The 24,942-nt window shown below is 48.7% G+C and overlaps 1 protein-coding gene across 1 annotated transcript; it reads right to left on the bottom strand.

Moving 5' to 3' along the window:
• Positions 1–616: 616 nt before the first annotated feature.
• LOC109781934 (auxin-induced protein 15A-like) lies at positions 617–1,523 on the bottom strand. The gene has a single exon (XM_020340524.2). It carries the CDS (start codon positions 1,283–1,285, stop codon positions 908–910), a length of 378 nt encoding a protein of 125 aa, XP_020196113.1. The 5' UTR covers positions 1,286–1,523; the 3' UTR covers positions 617–907.
• Positions 1,524–24,942: the final 23,419 nt, after the last annotated feature.

The raw sequence follows: 24,942 nt of genomic DNA, 5'->3' as shown, positions 1-24,942 counted from the left end.
TTTAGATCACTAAAATAGTAATCTAAACGCTCTTATATTAGTTTACAGAGGGAGTAGAATGTAAATTCTCATGCACATGTTTGCAAAGTGAGGTGAACTTTTTTCTGCATGATTGGATGTTGAGGTGAGTTTTTTTTCATGCATGTCGCATGCTGATGTGGCATGCTTTCATGTTGAAATAAATAGGTTAGTGTGGGGGCTAGCTCTTCATAAACAGAAGATTAGAAGGTTGTGTTTCTCTTGGTTTTTCGAGGAAAAAAACAGTAAAAGAAGGAGAAGTCTTCTCTCCCAGGAATTATGCGGTTAATTGTGCCACCTGTTTCATTTGTCCCAGCTGCAAGTATCTTCTTAGATATTAATAGAACATGCTAGGTGCATGTTATAGCAATTTTGAGGAACATTCTAAACAGATAACCAGAATATATGTGAGTGCAGCTTCTCCAGCTTGCAGAATGCTAGCAGGAGATTCCATTTGGATACAGGCTGTTCATATTTGAGTAGACATAAATAAGAGGACACCTATTTAATTGTAAAGAAAAAAAACCCTTAATTTCTGGAGAACAATATCTGGCTCAAATCTTCTGATCAGCTGGAGGAATATGAGGATGCAGCCATGTATCATGGGAATCAAAATCATCTTTCAATTGTCAGTTTCAGAGCCCTTACAAGATCGATGTTGCTCGAAAACAAAAAGGAAGAGCCCTTACAAGATCATCATTAATCATTCCAGACTCGAGACTCGTGAGAGACTATCTATCTACTGGCAAACCGATGGTGAATTGGTGACTCGGAAATCGGACGGATCATCGGCGGCAGCCATGCTTGCGCTACGCAAAGACACGGCGTCCTTCCACATGACCGGGACAAAAAACTCTTGTTCTACGTCGCCATGCACGAGCATGATCAATCACCATGGTGTGGCGTTGCTCCTGCTCCTCCTGCCGGCGGCGCTCCGCCTGCGCTGGCGCGACTCGGCCGTGGCCTCGAGCGCGGCGACGATGGCGACGAAGTCCTCCTCGCGGCAGGGGATGCGGAGCCCGCCGGCCTGGCCGAAGCCGAACTCCTCGGCCGCCAGCTCCATGAGCGCCCGGAACGCCGGCTGGTGGAGGTAGCCCATCGGCACCACGAACCGCCGCGCCTCGGCGCCCACGTACACCGCAAAGTACCCCTTGGGCACCGCCGCCGCCTCGCCGCTGCCGCCGTCGACGAGCAGCCCCGCCCGCAGGCTCTGGTCCCTCTCCACCGCCGCCGACTTCCTCGGCGCCCAGAAGTACCCCATCATCATCTCGGCGATCGGCGGTGGTGTGGTGCCAAAGAAACGGCGAAGAGTGGCAGCTGGTTGATGATCTTGCGATGATCGGCTCCAAGAAGTACGGGAGAGCACGGGCTGCGGCGGGGGAGGTTAAGAGGAGGAGGAGGAGGAAGGGGGAGGGATCAAAGCATGTGAGGTCTGGTGGTTCTTGCGAGGGCGGTTGTATATTATGGGCGGGGTGGTTGGGGTTGGAGACAAAGGGCGGCTCTTGTTCTTGGAGCCTCCTGCCTTTGGCATAGCTGGAGCAGCCTTGCAGCAAGGCTCATATCTTATTCTACTCTTGGAGAATATGTTATAAACAACACACATGGAATATATTATTATGGAGAATATCTTATTGTTGTGCACATATCATCTATTATTTCTCTTCTTTACCCAAAAAAGCTACTGTATTATTTCTCTTGGATGGGTATGGTTTCTTGATTATTGTGCAAATGTTCAGCTGGCTGCCATTGACAGTGTAATGAAAGCGTATGTGGAGTAGGTCAAGGGAATGGCGTGTGTTCATATGTGTTTTTCTCCAATGGTTTTGGTTAGGGGCTTGGATCCATGCATGTAGGGGACGGTGATACGGTTACACGTCTTATCTTCATTTATTTGTTATATGGAATGAACGAGTCAATTAGCTGTATAGCTGTACTAGTGTACTAGCTGTTCTTCCACCAGTTTTGCTGTTTGAGCGGTAGTCCGTTTTTTTTAGAAGAACCCATCTTTCAGAAAGGGAGTAAAATATGCAACTGCTTTTAAATTCACCGACTAATGTTAGCTGGTTAATTTCAGTCTAAATAACCACAGATCTGGAGAGTTAAGGTGTGTGCACCCAATACACTTCAATTAATTAACTAGCTTCTGCCTAAGTTAACCATACTAGTAGTACACACGTTCCCTCTCATGCATAAAATAATGAGAAAACAATGCACAAACCGCTATTGTATCATAAAGTTCGCTTTCAAGGCATCTTTGGTTTGTGAAATTTCTTTCCAAATCCCATTGGAGAAGATGTGTCATCCCTGTAAATTTCCTGCCAACGACAACAAAGAGACCTTTCAACATCTCACAAGAACCATAACGACGGATATACACAAATAATATGACAAGAAGCTCGTGCCTATCCTATCCTCCCACATTGGCGGCAAGAGAGGAGAGAGCGCGTGGAAATCATCGAACTCGATTGTGAGCTGGCGGCGAGGCTGATGACAGGGTGGTGGTGGCCGGGAGCGGACGAAGCTGCGTACGATCAAAATGAGAAGGTACGGTCGAAACGAACGGCGAGAGGTACGGACGGCACTAGGATTAGGTGGCCGCCCACCACGGACTCTGTCTTAAAACAAGTACGACCCTGAGTGATTCTTGATATCTTTCCAGCTCTTTGCTCGATCTCTGCTGTCGTGCTTCTGTGTCATGCGTTCGCGCCGGCCGTCTTCAAATCCCGCGTTGCGAAGTACAGTATGATAGAACATAATCCAGATTTCAGATTTCAGATTCATGTGGCTGGTATCATAAGCGCTGATTTTTTTTAAATAATACATTTTTTATTAATTTGCACAAATATTACGCCTAAAAAATGATTTTTAAAAATAATACACCGTCGGCCCGCAGCAGGCCGACTGGTCCTAGTCGGCCCACAGCAGGCCGACTGGGGTCCTATCCGTTTGCTGCTGGCCGATTGGTCTATCGGCCAACTGGGGCTGACAAGGGTCCAGTCGGCCTGCAGCAGGCCGACTGGAACTAATTGGCCTGCTGTGGGCCGACAGGGACTAATTGGCCTGCTGTGGGCCGACTGGTGCATGCATACCATATTACAGATTTTTTTGCCCCGTACGATATTACAGATTTTTTTTTCAAAACTATGACGTATTTTCGCGCAACCCTTTCCCCTCAATATTTTCCCGCCACCCGTTTCTCATCCAGCGTTTCCCGCCATATGTTCCCGCCAACTCTTTCCCGCCACCCGTTTCCTGCCATATGTTCCCGCCAACTCTTTCCCGCCACCCGTTTCCCGCCATATGTTCCCACCAACTCTTTCCCGGCATACTGCAGTCGTTCTTTCCCGCCATTTTCTCATCTCTACCTATAAAACCCCCTTCAGACGGAGGTGGATAAGCATTCCAGTGTAGTGTAGTTGAGATGTCGCATTATCCTTTCGATCGTAGTTTTCACCCTGGGATGAGCAGGACTCTTCTGAGGCTAGCTACCGGTTTCAGGATGGACAATAGTATAGTTCCATGGGACGAACTCACCGGTAGTGACACCATATTGAATGAGTTGGCTCACGAATTACGTCGGTCTGGGTGGCCTGAAAGGACCTATGAGGAGGTACGTAAAGAACTTCTTAGGTTGCATGAAAGGTGGAAGAAGGTAGTGGTGCCGAAGAGTGAAACTTTCAGAAGGATTGCAGCAAATAATCCATGTTTATGGACTGAGGAGAGCGAGGACGAAGATGATATCTTCATGCCGCCGCTTCCGGGTTCTGCATCGTCGAAGGGCAAGGTTTCTGCATCGTCGAAGGGCAAGGTTTCTGCATCGTCGAAGGGCACGATTTCTTCATCGTCGAAGGACTGAGGAGAGCAACTAATACAATTCACACACCTACAAGTATATTACGAATATTTGCCGTAGGAACTACAAATATTGACAGATTAATATATTTGACTGGGCTACCTATATTACGGACCTTTTTTCGGAACTACTACAAATACTGACACTCCTAAATACTTGACATCCACATATAGTACGGAATATTACCGGAGCAACTACACATTTTTACACAACTAATTAGTTGACATCTAAATATATTTACGTACACTACCAAGGCAAATAACAATAATTGCACACCTAATTTATTTCACATCGAAACATATTAACAAATACTACCGGAGCACCTACGAAAAATAAAATGTTTGCTGAAATATACCCTTGAAGCGTGCGTGCGAACGAAGAACGACGAACGGCGGCCACCGAACTGCCGGTGCTCCGCCTCCAACGAAGAACGACGAAGGACGAGCTTCACCTCCACCACACTGCCCCAACTTCACCACCACCACCTCCACCAAAATGCTCACCACGACCACCACGAGCTACCTCATCAGTAGATCGAGACCTCTTTTGGCTGCCCTAACTGGGTTGAATCCATTCACGGTGCCAAAATCGCGAAAAACTTGCTCATTTAGGTGTATAAATTGGTGGCATTTTTGTGTAGAGAAAGGAGAAGGTAAGAACAGAAGAAGAACAGAAGAAGAAGGGAGGAAGGGGAGGATAAGGCCGCAGGGAGCCGGCCAGCCGCGCGCGAGGTGGGGCCGCACCCTGTCGGCCAGCAGCTGGCCGACTGGACCTAATCGGCCCGACGGTGTATTATTTGTGAAAAATATTTTTTCGGCGTAATATTTGTGTAATTTAATAAAAAAAATATTATTTAAAAAAATCAGCATCATAAGCCAGATGAAACGAGAATATACATTCTTAAGAAAAACGAAACCTTAATTAGGCCCTACCCATTAATTTGCAAAAAAAAAACTGATCGATTAATTAGCCAAAAATGGGATGAAAACCGTTACAACATGCCCAAAGCCGAGGCACCAAACGGCCGGTCTGGGCACGCGCATGCACCCACACACACCATCGAGGTTACTCGCAAGAGTCATCGTGGTCACGTCCCCTCGAGTAAGCATTCCGACTTCGCCGCATAAAACCATCAATGTGGTCGCCACCAAACCAGGTGCCTGAAGTCCACATGGGCCTATGCCAAACAATCAGCCACACACATCAACGGCGAGACAACTCCTATTCTGAAGGTGAGGCGTGGAGGAAGAAATGCAAGGATCTTCCTAGACAAATGTTTGTCACTTGTCATCGTCGCTGCTTGGATCCCTGCCAAAGCAGCTCCAACTCCAACAAAACAAAGCACGGGGATCTGCGCACATGTGGAAAGCCGACTACCAACCTATACCACAACTCAAAAAACACTTGTCGTGGTCATCTTTGTCACACAAGACACCATGTTAGATCCTCCAAACAACCGACTGTGCACCTGCCAACCATGGTGTGGCACACGTCCAACCCTGAGAATGCGGAGGAGATCGATGACCTTCAAGTCGATGCCCCAAGGGGTAGCGAAGTGGAGGCTCCATCATTGTCCAACCCACACTGGAGTCTTTGGCTTTCACACCCAAAGGACATGACTCGGGCTAGAGGAGGAGCGAGGGCTCCATGGCAACCCCCAAGTGAGGCCACGTGCGATGCATCGACAATGCCAACAAAGCCAGGCATGTCCTCAAACGTAGCAACCTATGCTTCCAACCCCTGCATCCGACGGTCAGGAACTGCCACAGACGGTCTGGGACTACAAACCCGCTAGCCCGCCCACCTCAAGAATGTTGACAACACCACCCCACACAAGAGTTAGCCACCTCGCCATCGGTAGACGTAGATGAGCCAACTGCGGCCAAGACGGCCGGATCTAGCGACCCCCTGTCGCAGAAAGCATAAGAGACCAACAAGCTCCCGAGTCACACACGTGGAGAAACCACCAGAAGCCAAGAAGGGGGGCGACACCCTGCCTGAGTCGCCAGTAGGAGCACCGGGCCGCAACCCAGGAGTCGGCCGACGAAGTCACCTAGGTTGCCACCCGCCGGAGACGCTGTCACTGAATCCACCAACCATCATAGTCGCCATGGGGCGTTGTAGAAGAGAAGTGAGCCTTCAACCACCACGAGATCCCATCATAGAACGAGGGGGAAGCCCCACAACCACCGTTCACTGCAGACTTAGTCCAACGACATCAACCGGAGAATATGTGGGGAATGCAGGGCGAGGCCTATGGCGGTCCCAATCTAGGGTTCCGCTCATTTCGGCTCTAAGGCGACGTGAGGGATGCCGCAGAGGGTGGGGTGGGGGTTGGGGGGGGGGGGGGGGGGGTCCTCGTTGAAAGAATAGACATTTAATTGTTTGCAGGGTTGTAACTTCTCCTTTTTCGAAAGTACCTTTCTAGACCTGAGCTCGTGAGAGTGCATTGGACCGGTTTGTGCTCCAAACCCATGTCATTTCATGATGAAATTTCACGAAATGACAAAATTTCATCCATGTCGTTGACGCACTCTCAAGTTTTTTTACCACGCCTTCCACCAATGTCATTTCGTGATGAAATTTTGCATGCACAACAAACATTTTTTAAAGTATGACACACAAAAATTTAAGATTTTTTTAAATGTTTTTCTATTTTATTTATTTACTGTTCACACCAGGAGCATATGAGCTCAGGTGTAGAAACTCCACGTCCCTCCTTTTTCCTCTTTTTGGTCTTGTAAGTGCCTCTAGTTGGATGTTCATGGCACTTTCTTATGTTCTGATCTGTTTTATCACACATACTATACTTTTCTTTATATAAAAGGCATTTTCATTCAATCTATGCTAAGCTTATGCAACAACGCAAATACTCGATTCTGCATAACAAGATGCACGCAGTCGATACGCCCAGGAAAACACAAAAATATATAATGTTTATAGAATTGATAAATAAAAGGCAGCCTAGGATAGGGGAGGTCCTCTCCTACTACTGGACATCCATTCATAATAGCAGAAGACCTCCCCGGCTGTATGCTCCAACTGGGTAGATATCACTGTAAAAAAGTCTATCCTCTGGCCTCTACATGATAGGCAAAGTACCGAGCCAATGGGTACATGCATGAATAATCTGCACTAGAAAGATGAAACACACTTTTTATTTAAAACTTATTACTGAAAAGCCACATAGCTCAAGACAAGGCTGCCGCACCCATGAGGATATGCAATTTTTTTTCTGTGAATATCCCTCAACCAATTGTCAAATATTACGCACACCATCGTGGCTATAAGTTTGAACCTACCTAAACAACAGACCACACCGAGCGAGTAACTGACACACCTGTGGCTATAAGTTTGAACCTACCTGAACAACAGATCACACCGAGCGAGCAAATGATACTATAAATATAGGTATTTAATTGACTAGTCGTCTACTATTTACTACTCCCTCTATCCGGAATAACTTGTCGTAGCAATGGATAAAAATGGATATATCTTGAACTAAAAAACATCTACATACTTCCTCTGTTTTTATTTACTCCGCATATTAGCTTTGGTCAAAGTCAAACTTTGTAAACTTTGACAAAGTTTACAGATAAAAATATTAACATATACAATAACAAATCAATACCATTAGATTCATTATTGAATACACTTTCAGATCATATATATTTGCTATTGTAAATGTTCATATTTTTTCTATAAACTTGGTCAAACTTTATGAAGTTTGACTTCAGTCAAATATAATATGCAGAGTAAATAAAAACGGAGGGAGTGTATCCATTTTTGTGACAAGTAATTCCGGGCGGAGGACGTACTACTTATAAAAACACTGAGTTCGATAAATCCAAATTATCTGAGCCATCCAACCACCTATATTCAACGTATCATGTTACTCCAATGATGTAACCATCACATTATTAATAATTTGGAAACATGTTAACTGCATTAATTGTAATTTGTAAATGACATTAATTACATTAAACAGTAATTAACCTTATAATGAACAGTAATTACGCTTAATTTTGGAATTACTGTCAAACTAGACGCGAGTGCACGTAAGTGGTTACTAGTGATGGAAAAAGACACAACTCTTACTACTCACAAAGTTGTCTCTAGTCAAGACCAGTCCCGGGTTTGAAAATCAAAGCAATATCTTCACCATAAGAGGTATTTTGATCTTCCATAATTTCTAGTTATCCATGGGGACATCACCGTGGGCAAGCACTGAGTATAGACTAAACTGAAAACTTTTCATTCCAATGCAAATTCAATCTAAGAACATCCGGCTCCTCAGATAGGTGGATAGGCTTCACACCACACTTGGAGAATATGTTATAAACAATATACATCGGTTTTATTGTACATATATAAGCTATTATTGGTGTGATGTCATAATTATTCTACAAATATTAACTTGTTGGCAATATATAATGTTTATGGAGTCATCGATGGTGTGCGTTCATATGTGTTCTTCAATAATTTTGGTTCGATTAACTTAACTTATTTGTTTAGGAATCAATAATTTTGGATGTATGTATCTCATGATGTAGAGGCCGGAGTTATTCCCTTTTCAGAAAAGAAAATTATTTGTTAGGGAATGAATATTCAGTTTGCTATAGCTGTACTAGCAATTTTTCCCAGCAGTTTTGTTGTTCGAATTTTCCGCATATTCTGGAAAAGCATGACCATGCATGCCTAAGCTAAGAGTTGAGGAATCCATCTCTCAGAAAGGGAGAAAAAAGTGTGGTATTTGTTTTAAGTTCACCGACTAATGTCACCTAGTCTAATGAACCTCAAATATGTTGTTTTAAGGTGTGTTTTCAAGTTCTCCTATGTATAAAATATATTGTAATTAACTAGCTTGTACGTAAGTTCACCTTATTTCTTTTTTCACCTTATTTAATACAGAGTAGTACTAGGACCAAATCATAAAAGTTATCTCTACCATCCGGTATGAGTGGTGAGCTATCTAAAAAAGTCTCTTGGGGCGACAGTACACGTCAACCCGATGGATAATTGAGAAAAATTGACCATCTCCCTGACCATTGCATGGATTCTTTGCAATAAGAGCGGTGTTGTAATACTTTCTGCAACAGAGGTCCTGCTAAAAAAAAATCTGTAACAGAGGTCCTGTTGCATAAATAAGTCTTCTTGAAAAAAAAAATTTGCAAGGTTTTTTTCCGATGCTAAAACATGGCCCTTTGCAAAAAGAGCCTTGTTGTAATTGCGACAGGGCCTTGTTGCTCCTTCCATCGGGTTGCTCCTGAGCCATCCGATTAAAAATAGATCGAACGGCCACGGACGAGGACGGCGGTGCACGAGATCCGTCAGGTGGTAGAAAGCATTTTCCTTACAAAAATTATGCGAAAACAATGCACAAAGTGTGAGTATAGTACCATAGAATCCATCACCTATAAAGCATCTTTGGTTTATGGAAAATATTCCATATGCCACTGAAACAGATCTGATCCATGTAAATTTCTAGCCAACAACAACGAAGAGACCTTTCAACATCTCACAAGGATCATAACGGAGAATCTGCACAAACAATATGACAAGAAACTCGTTTCTACCCTATCCTACACTGGCTGAGAACGCGTGGAAATTATCGAAGTCGTGAGTTGGCGGCGACGCTGATGACAGGGTGGCCGGAAGGGTGTACGATCGAAAAGAGATTAATTATTCTATTGGGCAAAAAATATTGTAGAATATTAAAACATGTTTTTTCTTGGAGGAAGGGATGGAAGGTACGGCCGAAAGAATGGCAAGAAGTACGGATGGCACAAGGATTAGGTGGCCAGCCACCACTCTATTTTAATACAAGTCTTTGTGATTCTTGGTATCTTTCCACGTCTTACTCGATCAGTCTTGGTGATCTCTGCTGTCCTGCCATTCTTTCCGAGTCATGTGTTCACGCCCATCTTTCCCGCGTTCTAAAATATAATGAAATACATTCCAGGTTTCAGTGTGCCAGAGGTTCCAAAATTTTGGTGCTGCACGGTCTACAGATAGACACTTCATCCTTTGGGAGTTATTTATGCAAAACCATTATAATTGGGAATAGGGTAAAAGCATCTACAGCCGTGACCTGCAAATCCGGGCCCTCGAACGCCCGCGGATGCGTCCGGACGCGTCCGCAAGCATTGATCGAGCACTCTTTAAATCATGTCATCCACATCCGTGTATCTCATATCCGGTACCTCATATCCATACTGATCATGCAACGTACAAAAAAAAAAACAACGTAGATCATCACACACAACATAGAATCGGAGATAGAAATGCATATTTCGATCACCAAAAGTTCACCGACGGATGTCCAAAATTCGCCAAAGTTCACATAATTCACATAAACGACGGACAAGTTTAAACTAGATTCTTAAAACCTTGAAACTGAAGACGAAGACGGCGGAGCTTCACCACTTCCTCGTCGGTCCTTTGCCCTTGCGGTCGCCGACGCAGCTGTAGGTGTCGGCGGCTGGTGGCGGATCGTCCGAGTCGTCGGACAAGGAGCCGTGCATGTCGTCGTCGGAGGTGTCGGAGAGGATGATGAGCCCTTTCAACCGCCAGACCTTCCTGTGTTGCTGCCACTTGAGCTTCGCGAGCCGAGCCGAGCCGCCTGCACCGCCGCCTCCACCGCCTCACGCTCGGTCTGCTCAATGGTAATCTAGAGCACCTTGGCATTCTTCCGGCGGAGCCGCCGCGCGTCCGCCTCCGGGGTCATAAGCGACTGGCGGTAGACCGATTCGAGGAGCCGCGCGTCCTCGTCGGGCTCTGCCTGCATCCCGCGGCGGCGGCGCACGGACTGCTCTGCCTCCTTCCCCTCCCTTTCCTACTACCTCTTGCAACGGGCGGCGCGCGCCTCTGATTCCGGCGTGCGCATCCGGGCCTGTGGGGCGGGCATAGGCACCCATCGCTGCCCACGTGGGGGAGCAGCAGTCGACATGCGCGTCAGGGCCGGCGGGGCGGGCACACCGACATGGGGGAGCAGCTGCCGGCAGGGGTGTAGGGGACGGCGTAGGGGAGGCACGGATTGCGCGGGCCGCCTGTCGGACCTGCGCACGGGCATGGAGGGGCTAGCGTCGGCGTCCAAGCTGCATCGGCGGTGAAGCTGCTTCTGCAGCGACGCTGCGGATCTGGAGTTGCCCCCGGTCTCCACCTTGGACTGCTCCAAAGCGATGCGGAGGGCAAGCTCAAAGCCTGGATCCAGCTTGGAGGCGGAGTGGCTGCCGAAGCTTGACATTGCGTCGGATTCGATGCAGGGAGAGGAGAGGACGGAGCGAGAGAGGAGACTATGAGTGAGCTAGGGTTTCGGAGCAATGTGCCGGATGGGTTTTTTTGTGGGATAGCCGTGGGGTCAGTGATGGGCCGGGCTTGTCAGGCGGACGCACCCAGGTGTGCCCGGGCCACCCCATATCTGCCCCATATTTGGGCTGGATATGAGGGGTGCTGGTCAGCCCGGACGTTTGTGGCCCGTTCAAGGCGCTCGTCTGGGTGAAATTTTCCTAACCGGTCAGCGATCGGACGGGCTGCCCGGGCGTTTGAGGCCTATTTGGGATGCCCAACTGTAGATGCTCTAACAACCTGGTACCAGATTTGTGCTAGGACACAGAAAAATCATTGAAATTGTGCCTAACGACTGACATATCGCACTGATTCTCGATAAGCTCGCACAAACAGTGAAACTGATAGGTTTGGCCCACCTGTTAGGGTGATGTGGCAAACACCAAGCATAAAAAAATGTTTGACCATGCGGACCCCACCTATCAGTAAGTGGAAAATCATCTTCCTCCCCGTCTCTCGACAATACATCGAGCAACTTGTGGGCGGCCGGACTCCCGCAGCTAGAGGCACCATCTAGGTGGTGGTGGGGGAAGGGATAGGCACGCGCGTCGTGAGGCCTCGAAGGCCGCCGCTGCTTCCGTCGGAGTGGATGCCCGAGCATATGTGTTCGTGCGAGTCGAGACCTCAATGGCCACCATGGCCATGGCAGCCGAGCCCCTTCTCGAGATAGCCCCGGTCTGTGTCGTCCTGTTGCCTACATGGGGTTGCCCCTAGACGTGGCACGCACGCATGCCTACTGCCACTGCAGGAGAGACCGGGCGCATGCATGGCAGCGCGCTGGTGCGACTGCTCGGGGGCAGGCAGAGGCGTGCAACAGTGACCCTGGCGCCATGCAGGAGCGCGCAAGCACTACTAGAAAAAGGCTTACTAGTGGCGTACCAGTTTTGCCTACTAATGGCGCACTACTGGTGCGCCACTAGCATCAGTAATTTTTACTAATGGCGCACCGCTGGTGCGCCATTAGTATCTGGTACTCTAATGGCGCACCGGGCAGTGCGCCATTAGTATAGGCCACGGTGCGCCATTAGTATGCCTCCCAGGGGCCATATATACCCATGTGCTTTGCCATACTAATGGCGCACTGCAGTGTGATGCGCCATTAGTATCCTTCGGCATACTAATGGCGCACTGCTGGGTGATGCGCCATTAGTACCCTCTGGCATACTAATGGCGCACTGCTCTGGGATGCGCCATTAGTATCCTTTGGCATACTAATGGCGCACGTTGGCGTGATGCGCCATTAGTATGTATATTAGGGATTATTATTTTTTTCTTTTCTGATTTTTGCACAGATTACAAAATATATTATTGGACAGAAAATAAGCAGCAGGACACAGCAACAGCAGATTCATCGAATACAATAGAAGATTAGTCTCCGAATACAATTCATCATATTAGTCTCCGAATTCAAAAGACCGAACGAAGATAGAACATTACAAGTCTCGAGACCGCAAGTAGCGAGTTTGTCTTCACATTACAAGTCGATATGGATCATCTAAACTACCATCACATAGAAGAGAGATGCGGTCATCACGATGAGCATCATCGCGATGAAACTGGTCTTCATCCGGTTCCTCCAACGCTCCCTCCTCTCTCCCGCTAGATAGCGCGCGTATCTAGATTCCGCCTCCGCCCTAGTGGTGTACCCTTTGTAACTGTTACCGCTGAAACGGTGAACCTATCTCCGACACTCCTCCCAGTCGTCGTAGACTCCGGGAACCTTACCCTTGTACACGACATACGACGGCATCTCTATGCACTAGCCAAACAACAGACAATACATAAGCAATATATAAGTATGCAACAAAAGGATCGGAAGAGAAAATCAAGACATTAATAGCACGATTCATGGTCCTACTAACAAATAGCATCGATTACATCTAAGTTGAACGACTGTCCAAACCAAAGAGACATACAAGTTCATTACAGTTTAATTACAACATGAGCTAATGAATGTTTCAGAACTACACATAGCATCACAACTTTCGACTCGACTCATGGGACCGGAGCGTGGATGAAGCCGCCGTCTGTCGTGATGGTCATGAAGTCGCGGGCGTTGTCAGCCTGCATTTGTAGCGTTGTGTCTATCTCGCTGTTGGACGGTTGAAATTTGAGGTAGAACTGCCCCGAGGTACGAAGGACATCTTGATGGATAATTTCTGCAAACTCCGACTGGATGCGAAAGAATTCTTGTCGGATGTCCGCGTCCTGGATTGCCCCCAAGCTTGCGGCCCAATCTTTGAGATTATTTAGTAGCAGAAGGTGATTATGGTCCCGCACGATCGCCCGCATGTGATGGAGGGCATAGTAGGCATCCTTCTGACCGCCAGGCGGCTGCTTGATGCAGGGGAACGTCGTATTGTGGTTGAACACGTGCCTGCCGTACCTACGAACTGGCCTCTTAAAGGTGCCTCCAGATGCGGCGTAGCCGGGGAGAGCATCATCAAGAACTTTCTTGATATTTGTGTAGTCTATCTTGGAGTCACGGTTCGGGTCGAGATACGTGGCCATGAAATATTTCGGGCTTAAGAGGATGAGTGTGCAATGTGTGTCACTGCACAGAACACGGAATGTTAGAAAAAAAAACGATCGAAATCTAAGAAATCATATGTTACGGGGCGGTTAGGAGATGACTTACTCGGGAAAGTAAGGCACGAGGAAGTTATCCTTATCTGGGTTTGCCAGAATGACGCCTTCAAGGTGTGAACTCGCGACTTGCCGGTCCCCAGCGCTGCCCAAGATCTTGGCACGCATGTAGAAGGGGTCGACTATCACAATGTCCGGGGTCTTGTCTCTCATGATCCGCATCTCCATACTCAGTGAAAACAGCCGAACGAAGGTGTAGTGCAACGGATGAAGGTTAAGCATAGCAAAGATGTCATCAAATCGCAGGACGATCGTACCCCCGACGGCGCTATCCACAAAGCCCTTGCCCTCTGGCACCTTGGCCACGAAAACCGGGTATGCCACATCATTCTCTCTGAGACGCCGCTTCTCCAAAGAAAGAACACTGTCATGCAGACTCCGCATAGCACCGGTTGCAGCATTGAGCATATTTGTCGGTAGCATCGGCCTACCCGCCACATGCACCCTCCTCGAGATATCCTTAGGTGAAGGTGGTCCGTCCTGAGCACGGATCGTACTCGGTGCCGGTTGGCTCACACTGGCGCCCTTGTTAGTCTTTCGTTTCCGTCCCTTCTTCTTGATCTGCTGTAATGGGATCGAGTTCTGCTCACAGACCGCCTTCTTGAGCGTGTTGGGGCTGATAATATTTGGCACCTCAGCTATCTGAGGCTCGGTGAAGGCGGCAGCTGGAGGCGTCTCCTGAGAACTGAACGCCAGACGACGCCTGTTGCAATTGGGTTTCTCTGCCGTACCAGCTAGATCGCGGTCGTCTTTTTGAGGGTTGGGTTCTTGAGAAGGAGGCCCGCAGAACTCGTCACCGTACCCATGCTCGGCAAAGTACTTATCGACATTGGTAAATGTACCGTCGTCGTTGTCGTCGTCGTCCGGATCCTGTGCCATATGCATGTTCGGATCCTGTGCCATAGGGATGTCCGGCGGGTCCGGTAGCGTTGCGGCGTTCTTGCCATGGCTTGGCGCTGGCACGACTGGCGGTCTTGTCTGTGGGGTGGTGTCCCCCGCCCCCAAACGAATCTGGCTCTTCGGCCAAAGCAGGGGCCAGCTTACACAGGCGCTGAGGGTCATCACATCATCTTCGTCGGCCCCAGTGGGTCGAATCGGAGGTAACAACTCGTCGCAGCCTGGCAGTACCCGAACCAGTTCAACCCTATAGAAGGTGGGTGGCATCGGATTACCGTGGAACACGCGGTTGCTCGGTTGAACGATTCTGCCCTTGGCGACATCGACCAACTCGCCGCCCACGAAGTGCAGGAGAGTGCAAGGAACATCGGTGGCGCCCTGCGAAAACATGTAGGGCGTCAGGGATGCCCAGTCAAAGGCAAGGAGATGAAGTCATCGGCCGAGAGGCTTAGTTACCGTGATGCCGTCGAGCTCGGCTAATGTCGAGGCACCGCCAACGGCGGGCGTGCGCGTGCAACTGACGGAGGGGCCGCTTGCTGGCGAGGTGCCGGCCGGCGTACACCCAGGTGCATTAAGCTCCAATGCCCGTGCCGGCGCCGGAGACACGAATACCGCCTCCACCGGAGACACCAATGGCGCCGCCTGCGCGTTGTGCGAGTTGCTGGCCGTGAAGCTGGGAACCGGGGGAGGCCCCTGTTGGCCGCCCGCAATCCACGTCGTCAGCCCCTGAATCAAGGTAGGCACAATGGCGGTGAGCGTCGTTCCCAGTTGTTGTTGCACTTGCTCTTGGACAATCTCCGGAATCCGCGCCACTTGTGCCTTGAGTTCTTGAACCTCGCGCGACTGGCTTTCTGAGCTGGTCTTTTTCTCCTTTCGCCCACCAGCGGTATAGTATGACGACCATTTTGTGGACAAGCCTTTGCCGGCCACATGACCAGCTGACGACGGCTTACTGAGCTTATCCTTGTTTTTCATTACGTTCAATGCCCTATTTAAAGGGGTGTCAAAAGGGGAGCTCTGAGATGACCCCGCGCTACTGCTTTCAGCCTCCCGCGGAAGGAATGTGAACCATTTAGAAATTTGGCTTCATTAACTAGAATGCAACCATATATGTAGCTAATTACGCGGGGGTGTATTCCTTACCAGAACTTTCTCAAGCGCCTTGGTCTTCAGATCCGTGGTAAGCTCCTTTGTTACCGGGTCCTCCTTGTACCGGGCCCTGACAAAGTTCCTGGTCTGCTTGTCAGGGAATTTCTCGAAGCGGGGCGGTAGGCCTTGCTCGGCACGCTCCGCGTCCTCCTTGTCCCATATAGGCTCCGCCACTCTATAACCGCCGGGACCGAGTTGGTGGACCCCTAAGTTCAACTGCCGCATTTCTTTCCCCCACTGACTTGATTCGGAGGTTGCGCTGCTCTCGCACTAGATCTTGAACTCCTTGTAGTCATCTTCGCTCATCAAAGGATATTTCGCCTTGATCTTCTCATAACTATCACCTTTTTCAATCATTGCCTTCACCGTGCTTCTCCATGTAGACAGGGTCGTGCTCATCCTCGTGAGGGCGGCACTGTTCACTTTATTCCCTGAGAGGCGTGTGTTTGCAAACTCATTGGGGAACTTGTATCGTTCGTGCAGCTTCGTGAAGAGGAGGCAGCGCAAATTCCCTCGGTCCTTATGCCTTAGGTTCTCGGTGTTGATCGAGACGGTGCTCCGGAGAATGCACCCGAGCTGAACCGAGTACCCCTTGACTACATGTTTGGGCGCCGTTGGATGCCCGTCGGAGTTCACTTCAGTAAATTCCTCCTTGACGGTGCCGAGCACGTTCGGGCGCCGGTCCTTCCGTTGCCTCTTCGGTTGGCTGCCATCTGTGCGTGCGCCGCCATCATCAGTGGTGGCATCCTCGGCGGCACCATCAGTGGTGTCATCCCCGACGCCACTAGGGGTTGTGTAGTCAGGATCGGTGTCTTTCGCGGCGTCCTCATAGCGGTGAGGTTCTTCCTCCATCTCCTGGGACAGCTCCCAGAATTGCTTGCCGCCCGAACCGCCGGCCTCATCGTTGTGGGCCATGTTTCGCTCTAAATAGGAAAAAAGTTTGGTCAAAAAGTTGGTTATTGTCAAGGAACAAGATCTCTAAGTTGACCAAATAACCTAATTCTCGAGGAATGTTGCCAAAAAGATGGTTATTGTCAAGGAACAATTGAGAGATGTTTGTGATATTGCCTAGGTGTTTTGGGATGGAACCTGTTAGTGTGTTGTTGCTGAGGTCCAAGTCCACGTTCACAAGGTAACCTAGTTCTTGAGGGATGTGTCCAGAAAGTTGGTTGCTGCAAAGATACAAGGCTGTGAGTTTGGTCAAATTGCCTATGCTATTTGGGATGGAACCTGTTAGTGTGTTGTAGCAAACAAACAACTCCTCTAAGTTCTCAAGATAACCTAGTTGTCGAGGGATGTGTCCAGAAAATTGGTTGATGTCAAGACACATGCTGATTAATTTTTGTTTCGGTTGAGAATCGGGCACCTTCTAGGTCAAAAAAATTGGGCATGGCCTTTGCTAATTTTCTTGACCTATGAGTGCCCCATTCTCAACCGAAACGGAAATTAATCAACATTTCAGGAGAAAGGGCTCATTTCAGAAGTTGACAAAATTCAGTGAGATTGACCACAGAAAGATTGCATCCTTTGTTATTGACCACAGAAAGATTGCATCACAGTTTACAAAGTTCAGAAGATCTACAATAGCAGCAACATCGCTATGACATATCAGGGCTTTATACAACATTTGCAAAACAAGATTGCATCCTTTGTTATTGGTTTCCTTGCAATGAGATTGACCACAGAAAGGTCAATTTTCAATTTCTGAAGTCACCGCAAATAAAGAAATCAAGGTCATTTGAAAATACAACACAGTATCCTTACATTGCATCACACGAACAGAATAAGTCAGACAAATGAATTCTTCAACATAATTGATGGAAACTACACAGGCAGTACAAACAACCTACAACATGTTGTCTAGATGCTTATAGTCACAGTAGTCTTACTTTGCTATAATGCTCAAGAAAAGAAGCATCATTGACAGACTTCCATCCCATTATCTTCCCTCAAATCAAGATTAGACTACTTGAAGTAATCAAATAATTTCGAAATAGATTAACCAGTGCTATAGGCATACAAGTACTAGAACACACACCAGGCAGTTTTTATAATATTATGAGAAAACACACATAGTGGTTTCAGTTAGGTACCAGAGTGTTTGGAGTACTGAAACTCAATTAAGCCAGGTAGCATCAAGTTGTGCATCTGATCATATAAAATAGGATAGGGTTAATTATTCAGATCATCTATGTTTGGAGTACTGAAACTCAATTAAACTAGTTAAATGGAGTTCATCTACTCACTAGCAGTACTACTAACTGGCAGTAAACAAGTTAAGCTACTCACTACAGTACTGGCTACTCACTTAAGCTAGCTAGAAGCTACAAGTTAAACACATTTGTAGCACTGAGAAATAATGCAACTAGCGGCAAGGAGTATAATGGCAATCATGTAGCAATCATGTCCTTCCCTTCATATATTCATGATATAAATGGATTGTTCTACCTAGTATGTTGTTGGAAATTCAGTTGCTTTTTCATTAGGACTGGCAACAACACTAGCACTTCTTTACAATGTGAGGTATGTGAATCAAACTTTTTTATACCATGTTGCCTTAGGCCAAATCAATTATCTGTTGGTTCAATGGTTGTTTCTTTCCCTTTTATAATTGCAAAAATCTGGTCACAATGGTTATTTATTTAGATGGATTTCATATATTCTGCTACTGTTTTACAATGTGAGGCATGAACTGTTCCCTCTTCTAATTATCTTGTATCTGACAGTAGCAAAAATCTAGACTAAAATCTAGCATCTGATCTACACAAGAACACCACAAGAATATTCAGATTCACAATTCCAAACAACACAATTTAAAAAGACAGCACAGGATGGCACCGACGGCCTGGAAGTGATCCATGGAAGAACTCACCTTGATGGACGCGGTCGCAGACGAGGTCGTAGACGGCGGCGGAGCAGAGACGAGGTCGCAGACGCGGTCGTGGTGCTCCGGTGGACGCCGGCGTCGAGGAGGCTGCGGGCGGCGATCCAGAGGAAGGGGCCCGTGATGTCGTCGGCGTCCTTGGCCGCCTTCTTGACCTTTCGAGCAGAACAAGGCACGGGTGGTGAGAGGAGGAGGAGGAGAAGCTAGGGGGATGGGGGAAGGGAGGGAGGGGACGTACGTGCTGGGGCGGGGGTGGAGTCCGGCGGGGGTCGGGGCGGCGGCGTTGAGGCAGCGCAAGACCACAGCGGCGGACGACGTGCAGGCGCAGCGGACGGAGGGGGCGGAGCAAGGGGGCGGCGGCGTACGGTTGGGGTCGAGGAGTGAGGGATCTGGCGAGCAAGGGAGGGAGGGAGGCGACAGTGCGAGGGGAACAAGTACGTCGATTCTAATGGCGCACCTCCCCCTGGTGCGCCATAAGTACGTCGATTCTAATGGCGCACCTCCCCCTGGTGCGCCATTAGAATTTTGTTTTACTTACTAGCCCGACTGGTCAGGTTATATCCCACCTAACCCTATCTCCATCAGAACATGCCCACTAGCCTGACTGGTCAGCACGCAGCACACACACTAGGAGGTCCTGGGTTCGATTCCCAGGCTCCCCAATTTTTGTTTTTATGCATTTAAAATGTTGTTTGATATTTATTTGTGTTTAAATATGTTCAAACTTGTTTAAATCATAACAGTAATATTTTTTTTATAAAAACAGTAATTATTTTTTAAAAAATATCATCAAATTTGTTATTTGAAAATATAATCAAATTTGCTTTTTTTTGCAAATTTAGTTGCATTCATTTGTGACGGTGGAGCGGGCCGGGGAGGGTGCGGGGGGTCGTCGGCGACGGCCGGTGGAGCGGGGGAGGGTGCGGTGGGTCGTCGGCGGCGGTGGAGTGGGGGGGTGCGGGCCGGGGGTCGGCGGCGGCGGCCGGTGGAGCGGGGGAGGGTGCGGGGGGTCGGCTGCGGCGGCCGGTGGAGCGGGGGGGATGGTGCGAGATCGAGTGTCCATGAAATTTAAAAACATTCATGAGTTCAAAAAATGCTCATGAAATACAATCGAGAAATGAAGGCTACAATTTAAATACAATCGATCTTAGCTAGCTATCTGTTCACAATCTTCTTGCCCTTATTTTTCGTAAATGGAGTTCTTCTCTTGAACGGACGTCCTTTAGGTAGGGTGGTCCTGCTTCTTCTTGTGGTGTATGCTGATACTTCATCGTCGTCGTCATGTTCCATCTTCGGGTCGCCGTACTTGTCGAAGTCTTGCTCATTGGCGACTCCATCCATTCCGATGATCTTCCTTTTGCCTCTCCTCACGACAACACGACTGGGCTTTGATGGGTCGGTAATGAAGAAGCATTGGTCCACTTGGGAAGCCAGTACCCATGGCTCATTTTTCGCGGTGACGTTCGCGCCTGCGGTCTTGGATTTGTCTTCGGGTATAACCATGGTGGTGAAATACCGGTCTTCTTTTATGACGCTCTTGGCCCATCTGACACGGAACATCGGGACCTTCTCTCCAGCGTAGCTCAGCTCCCAGATCTCCTCGATCCTTCCGTAGTATCTATCCTTTTCGTTACCGGTGTAGGATTCCATCGTTACCCCGGAGTTCTGATAACCATCGCTCTTCATGTCCTTGTCCTCGGTGTAGAATGTGTAGCCGTTGATATCGTACGCCTCATACGTCATCAGGTTGTGCTCGGCGCCCTGTGACAAGGCGAATATGAGTTGTTCTTCCGCGGAAGAATCCTCATGTAAAGGGTACGACAGAAGCTTCTGCTTGAACCAACGCGTGAAACATGAGTTGTGCTCTTTGATTATATCTCCGTCTGTCCTCTGTTGGCCTCGGTCATTGTACGTCTTCTCAATAAACGTTTTGTGCTCTACCACCCAAGGATCGACCACGTCTATGTGTTGTAGCGCGACTAGGTTTGCTCTTTCAAAGTCGGCGAGTCGACCATCGAAGTCGACATGCATTTCGCAGCGACCCTCACGGTGACCCCATCCAGCGAGCCTGCCGAGGTGCCTGTTGACGGGCAGACCAACGGGGTTCTCGATGCCTAGATAATTCGTGCAGTAGGAGATGCACTCTTCGGTCAGAAAGCCCCTGGCTATGCTTCCCTCTGGACGTGACATGTTGCGAACGTATCCTTTGATGACACCATTCATCCTTTCGAACGGCATCATGCTGTGCAGGAACGTCGGCCCGAGTTGGATGATATCCTCCACGATATGGACCAGCAGATGCACCATAACGTCGAAGAATGCGGGAGGGAAGTACATCTCAAGCTCGCATAGTATCACCACGATCTCTTCCTGTAGCCTTCTGAGTTGCCTCACGCCAACCGACTTCCGAGAGATGACGTCGAAAAAGTTGCATAGGCCAAATAGCGTTTCACGGACGTGCGCGTCCATGATCCCACGGATTGCAACTGGAAGTATCTGCGTCATCAGCATGTGACAGTCGTGAGACTTCATCCCGCTGAACTTTTGCTTCACTGAGTCTAGGTATCTGCTTATCTTCCCCGCGTAACCGTAAGGAAGTTTTACTCCTATGAGGTAGGTGAAAAACTGATCGATCTCCTCCTGACTTAGAGTGAAGCACGCGGGAGGGAAGTCATTTTCGGTCTTCTTGGCCTTTTTGCCTTTGCGACGACTTTCCGTGTCCTGCTTCGCCTCATCATCATCATCATCATTAGCGTGAAGCTCCTCCCTGATGCCCATTGATTTCAAGTCTGCTCTTGCTTTCGGCCCATCTTTGGTCCTCTCTGGCATGTTGAGCAGGGTACCAAGCAGACTCTCGCACACGTTCTTCGTGATATGCATGACATCAAGGCTGTGAGGCACACGGTGGATCTTCCAGTACGGCAAGTCCCAGAAAACAGACCTCGTTTTCCATACCTTCAGCAGTGGCTCTGGCGCCTTTCGCTTCTTTCCCGGCTCTGGCGCCTTTTGCTTCTTTCCCGGCAGTGGGCAATCTTTCCAATTTTTCAACAGTTCGTCTATTTCCTCGCCGCTCCTCGTACGCGGGCGTCTTCGGGGTTCGGTTTCACCATCGAACAGATCCTTGCGTTTCCTCCACGGGTCATCATCGCGAAGCCACCTTCGATGTCCCATGAACACGGTTTTCGAAGACCCGGGATCTCTATCTAGCTAGCGATACGTCGTGTCATCCATGCACCTGACACATCCAGAAAATCCGTGGACCACCTGCCCCACGAGATATCCGAAACCGAGATAGTCGTGCACCGTCGTGAGCAGTGCGGCTCTCATAGGGAAATATTCTTTCTTTGCGGTGTCCCACGTATTGGCTGGCGTTTTCCACAGCGTGTCTAGCTCCTCTTCCAGCAGCCCCAGATACAGATTGATGTTGTTCCCTGGTTGTTTCGGCCCTTCAATTAGCATACTCATGTGAATGTACTTCCTCTTCATGCACAACCAGGGGGCAAGGTTGTACATCCACACAAACACAGGCCAGGTGCTATGTGTGCTTCTCTGGCTGCCAAACGGATTGACTCCATCGGTGCTCGCGCCCAGCACGATGTTCCTTGGATCGTTCCCAAATTCTGGGTGTTCGAAGTTCAACGCTTGCCACTGGCTCCCATCCTTAGGGCGACTCAGCATCTTGCCTTTTTTATTTATCTCTGGATCATTTGCGTCATCTTCTCGCTTCTTCTCCTCCCTATCCGCGTGCCAACGCAGGAGCTTTGCTACCTTAGGGTCCGCAAAATACCGCTGCAGACGAGGAGTGATCGGAAAGCACCACACCACTTTTCGAGGAGCTTTCTTCCTCTTCTTGTATCGAGTGACGCCGCACACCGGACATATGGTAGACTCCGTGTGCTCGTCCCGATAAATGATGCAATTGTTCATGCACACATGGTATTTCACGTGCGGTAAATCCAGAGGACACACGATTTTCTTCGCCTCCTCGAAACTGGTCGGGCACTTGTTCCCCTTGGGAAGACGTTCGTGCCAGAATGACATGTTCTCGTCGAAGCATGCGTCGGTCATTTTGTGCTTTACCTTCATCTCTAGAGCCATGAGCGTTACTTTCAGGCCGTTATCCTCGGGCCTGCATCCTTCATACAATGGAGTAACCGCGTCTATCTCCAGTTGATCCAGCTTGGCTTTCTCTCGGGCGGCAGCTCTTGCGTTATCCGTCTGCTTGAGAAGCAGCTCTTGAATATGAGGGTCCTGCACCCAGCCCATCGATGGTCCATCGTCGTCTGCTCCGCCGGCATCTTCATCTTCATGATCATGCCCTTCGTCTGCTCCCGCATCTTCCTCATCATCATGTCCGGCATCTTCTACATGATGACTGTGTACAGCATCACCGTCGTGATCATGTCCTGGAGATTCTTCGTCTTCTCGCCCGCCCGAGCCGCGGTGGTTGTGTTGCTGCCCATCCTCATTTCTTGCCCGACCCCCATGGACGACTTCATAGTCATCTTCATCACCTTGCCACCGATAGCCATCCATGAAACCACGCAAGAGCAGGTGGTCCCGCACCTGCCCGGAATCCGGGTCCGCAATAAGGCTCTTCAGCTTGCATCTTCGACACGGACATCTTATCTCCGTCTCGTTCTTTTCAAGCATCTCGGCCTTCGCGGAGCTCAAAAACCTATTCACGATGCCTTCGGTCATCGTGCGGACCATGGTCACCTGCGGGGTAGAGCAAAACGATATTTTAGAACCAAGAAAAAATTTGGCATGACTTTCCCTAAAAATAGGACCAAAAAGAATGCGTAGTGCCAAAATTCTCGCCGAAACGGAAATGAATCAACATTCCGGCAAAATATTGGCAACTATCGCATTTCAAATACCGGTACCTGCAAACACAAACATATATGCAACACCACAAACATATGCAACACCACAAACATACATAGATCTAGCTAGGACATAAAAAGTGCATGTGCACGTTGTTGGAGGGAGAACAACATAAAAATAGCTTCCCCCTTACTTACCTATCAAAAAAAGGGGCTTTAACCACGTAATTTGGATGAATTTATGGTGCAAATGAGGTGAGGAGGAGGAGGCAGCCGAGACAAGCTTGAAGGAGGGAGGAGAGAATGAAGTGGGGAAAGTGAGTGGGTAGGTGTGGCTGTCCAAAATATCTAGCTCGTCCCAGGTTACTAATGGCGCACCACCACGTAATGCGCCATTAGTAACCCTGGTTACTAATGGCGCACCTGCTGGTGGTGCGCCATTAGTAGTTTTGCAAAAAAACACTAATGGCGCACGTGGGAGCAGTGCGCCATTACTAGCTTAAACTAGTAATGGCGCACTGCCCCAGGTGCGCCATTAGTAGTTTTGCAAAAAATTAAAAAAAAAATAGTGGCGCACTATGTTGCTGGTGCGTCATTACTAGTTACAACTAGTAATGGCGCACTATGTCCCGGTGCGCCATTAGTATGTCTGGCAAAATAAAAAAAATTGTTACTAATGGCGCACCCTGTATCTGGTGCGCCATTAGTGTATTTCACACTAATGGCGCACCAGCACACGGTGCGCCACTGCTACATAGCAATGGCGCACCACATGTCTGGTGCGCCATTAGTGGCCATTCCATCTATAGCCCTTTTTCTAGTAGTGAAGGGACGACCTCAGCACTGCGGGGGAGCTCCTCTACGAGCGGGCACAGTGTTGAGTGTGAACAGCCCGAGCCCACCACCGCATGCACAGCTGAAGAAGATCACCATGGGTGCCTCCCCAGCTTCTCCCTTCCGTGGTTGTCGGCCGACTCCCCGATGCGTCGTCGTGCGGCCTTGCCTGGTCGAGGCGGTGAGCGGACGAGATTTCCAGGCGCCCATAGCCTGTTTGTTGAAATGCCCATAAGAAAAATAGATGGAGAAGTAAAAAAGAAAGATAAAACGCTTGAGTCATTGATGGGAGCCATTGTCCAACTCAGCACAATGTCCACGCAAGCACGCCACGTCAGCCCGACAGGTGGGCCTAACTTGTCAGTTTTGTTGTTATCGTGAGCTTATCAGACAATCAATGATCTCCGTTATTCGTTAAACACAAATTTGACAATTCCTTGTGACATGCCTCATATGTGGCACAAAGTTGTTACCCTAGGCTCAAATGT

The sequence above is a fragment of the Aegilops tauschii genome, chromosome 6 (assembly GCF_002575655.3).
Source record: "Aegilops tauschii subsp. strangulata cultivar AL8/78 chromosome 6, Aet v6.0, whole genome shotgun sequence".
Lineage (NCBI taxonomy): Eukaryota > Viridiplantae > Streptophyta > Magnoliopsida > Poales > Poaceae > Aegilops > Aegilops tauschii.
The sequence above is the reverse complement of the archived record's forward strand: the minus strand, read 5'-3'. Positions and strand labels throughout refer to the sequence as shown.

Excerpts from the sequence above, each read along its gene's own strand:
- LOC109781934 (XM_020340524.2), bottom strand. The coding sequence starts at position 1,285 with ATGATGATGGGGTACTTCTGGGCGCCGAGGAAGTCGGCGGCGGTGGAG.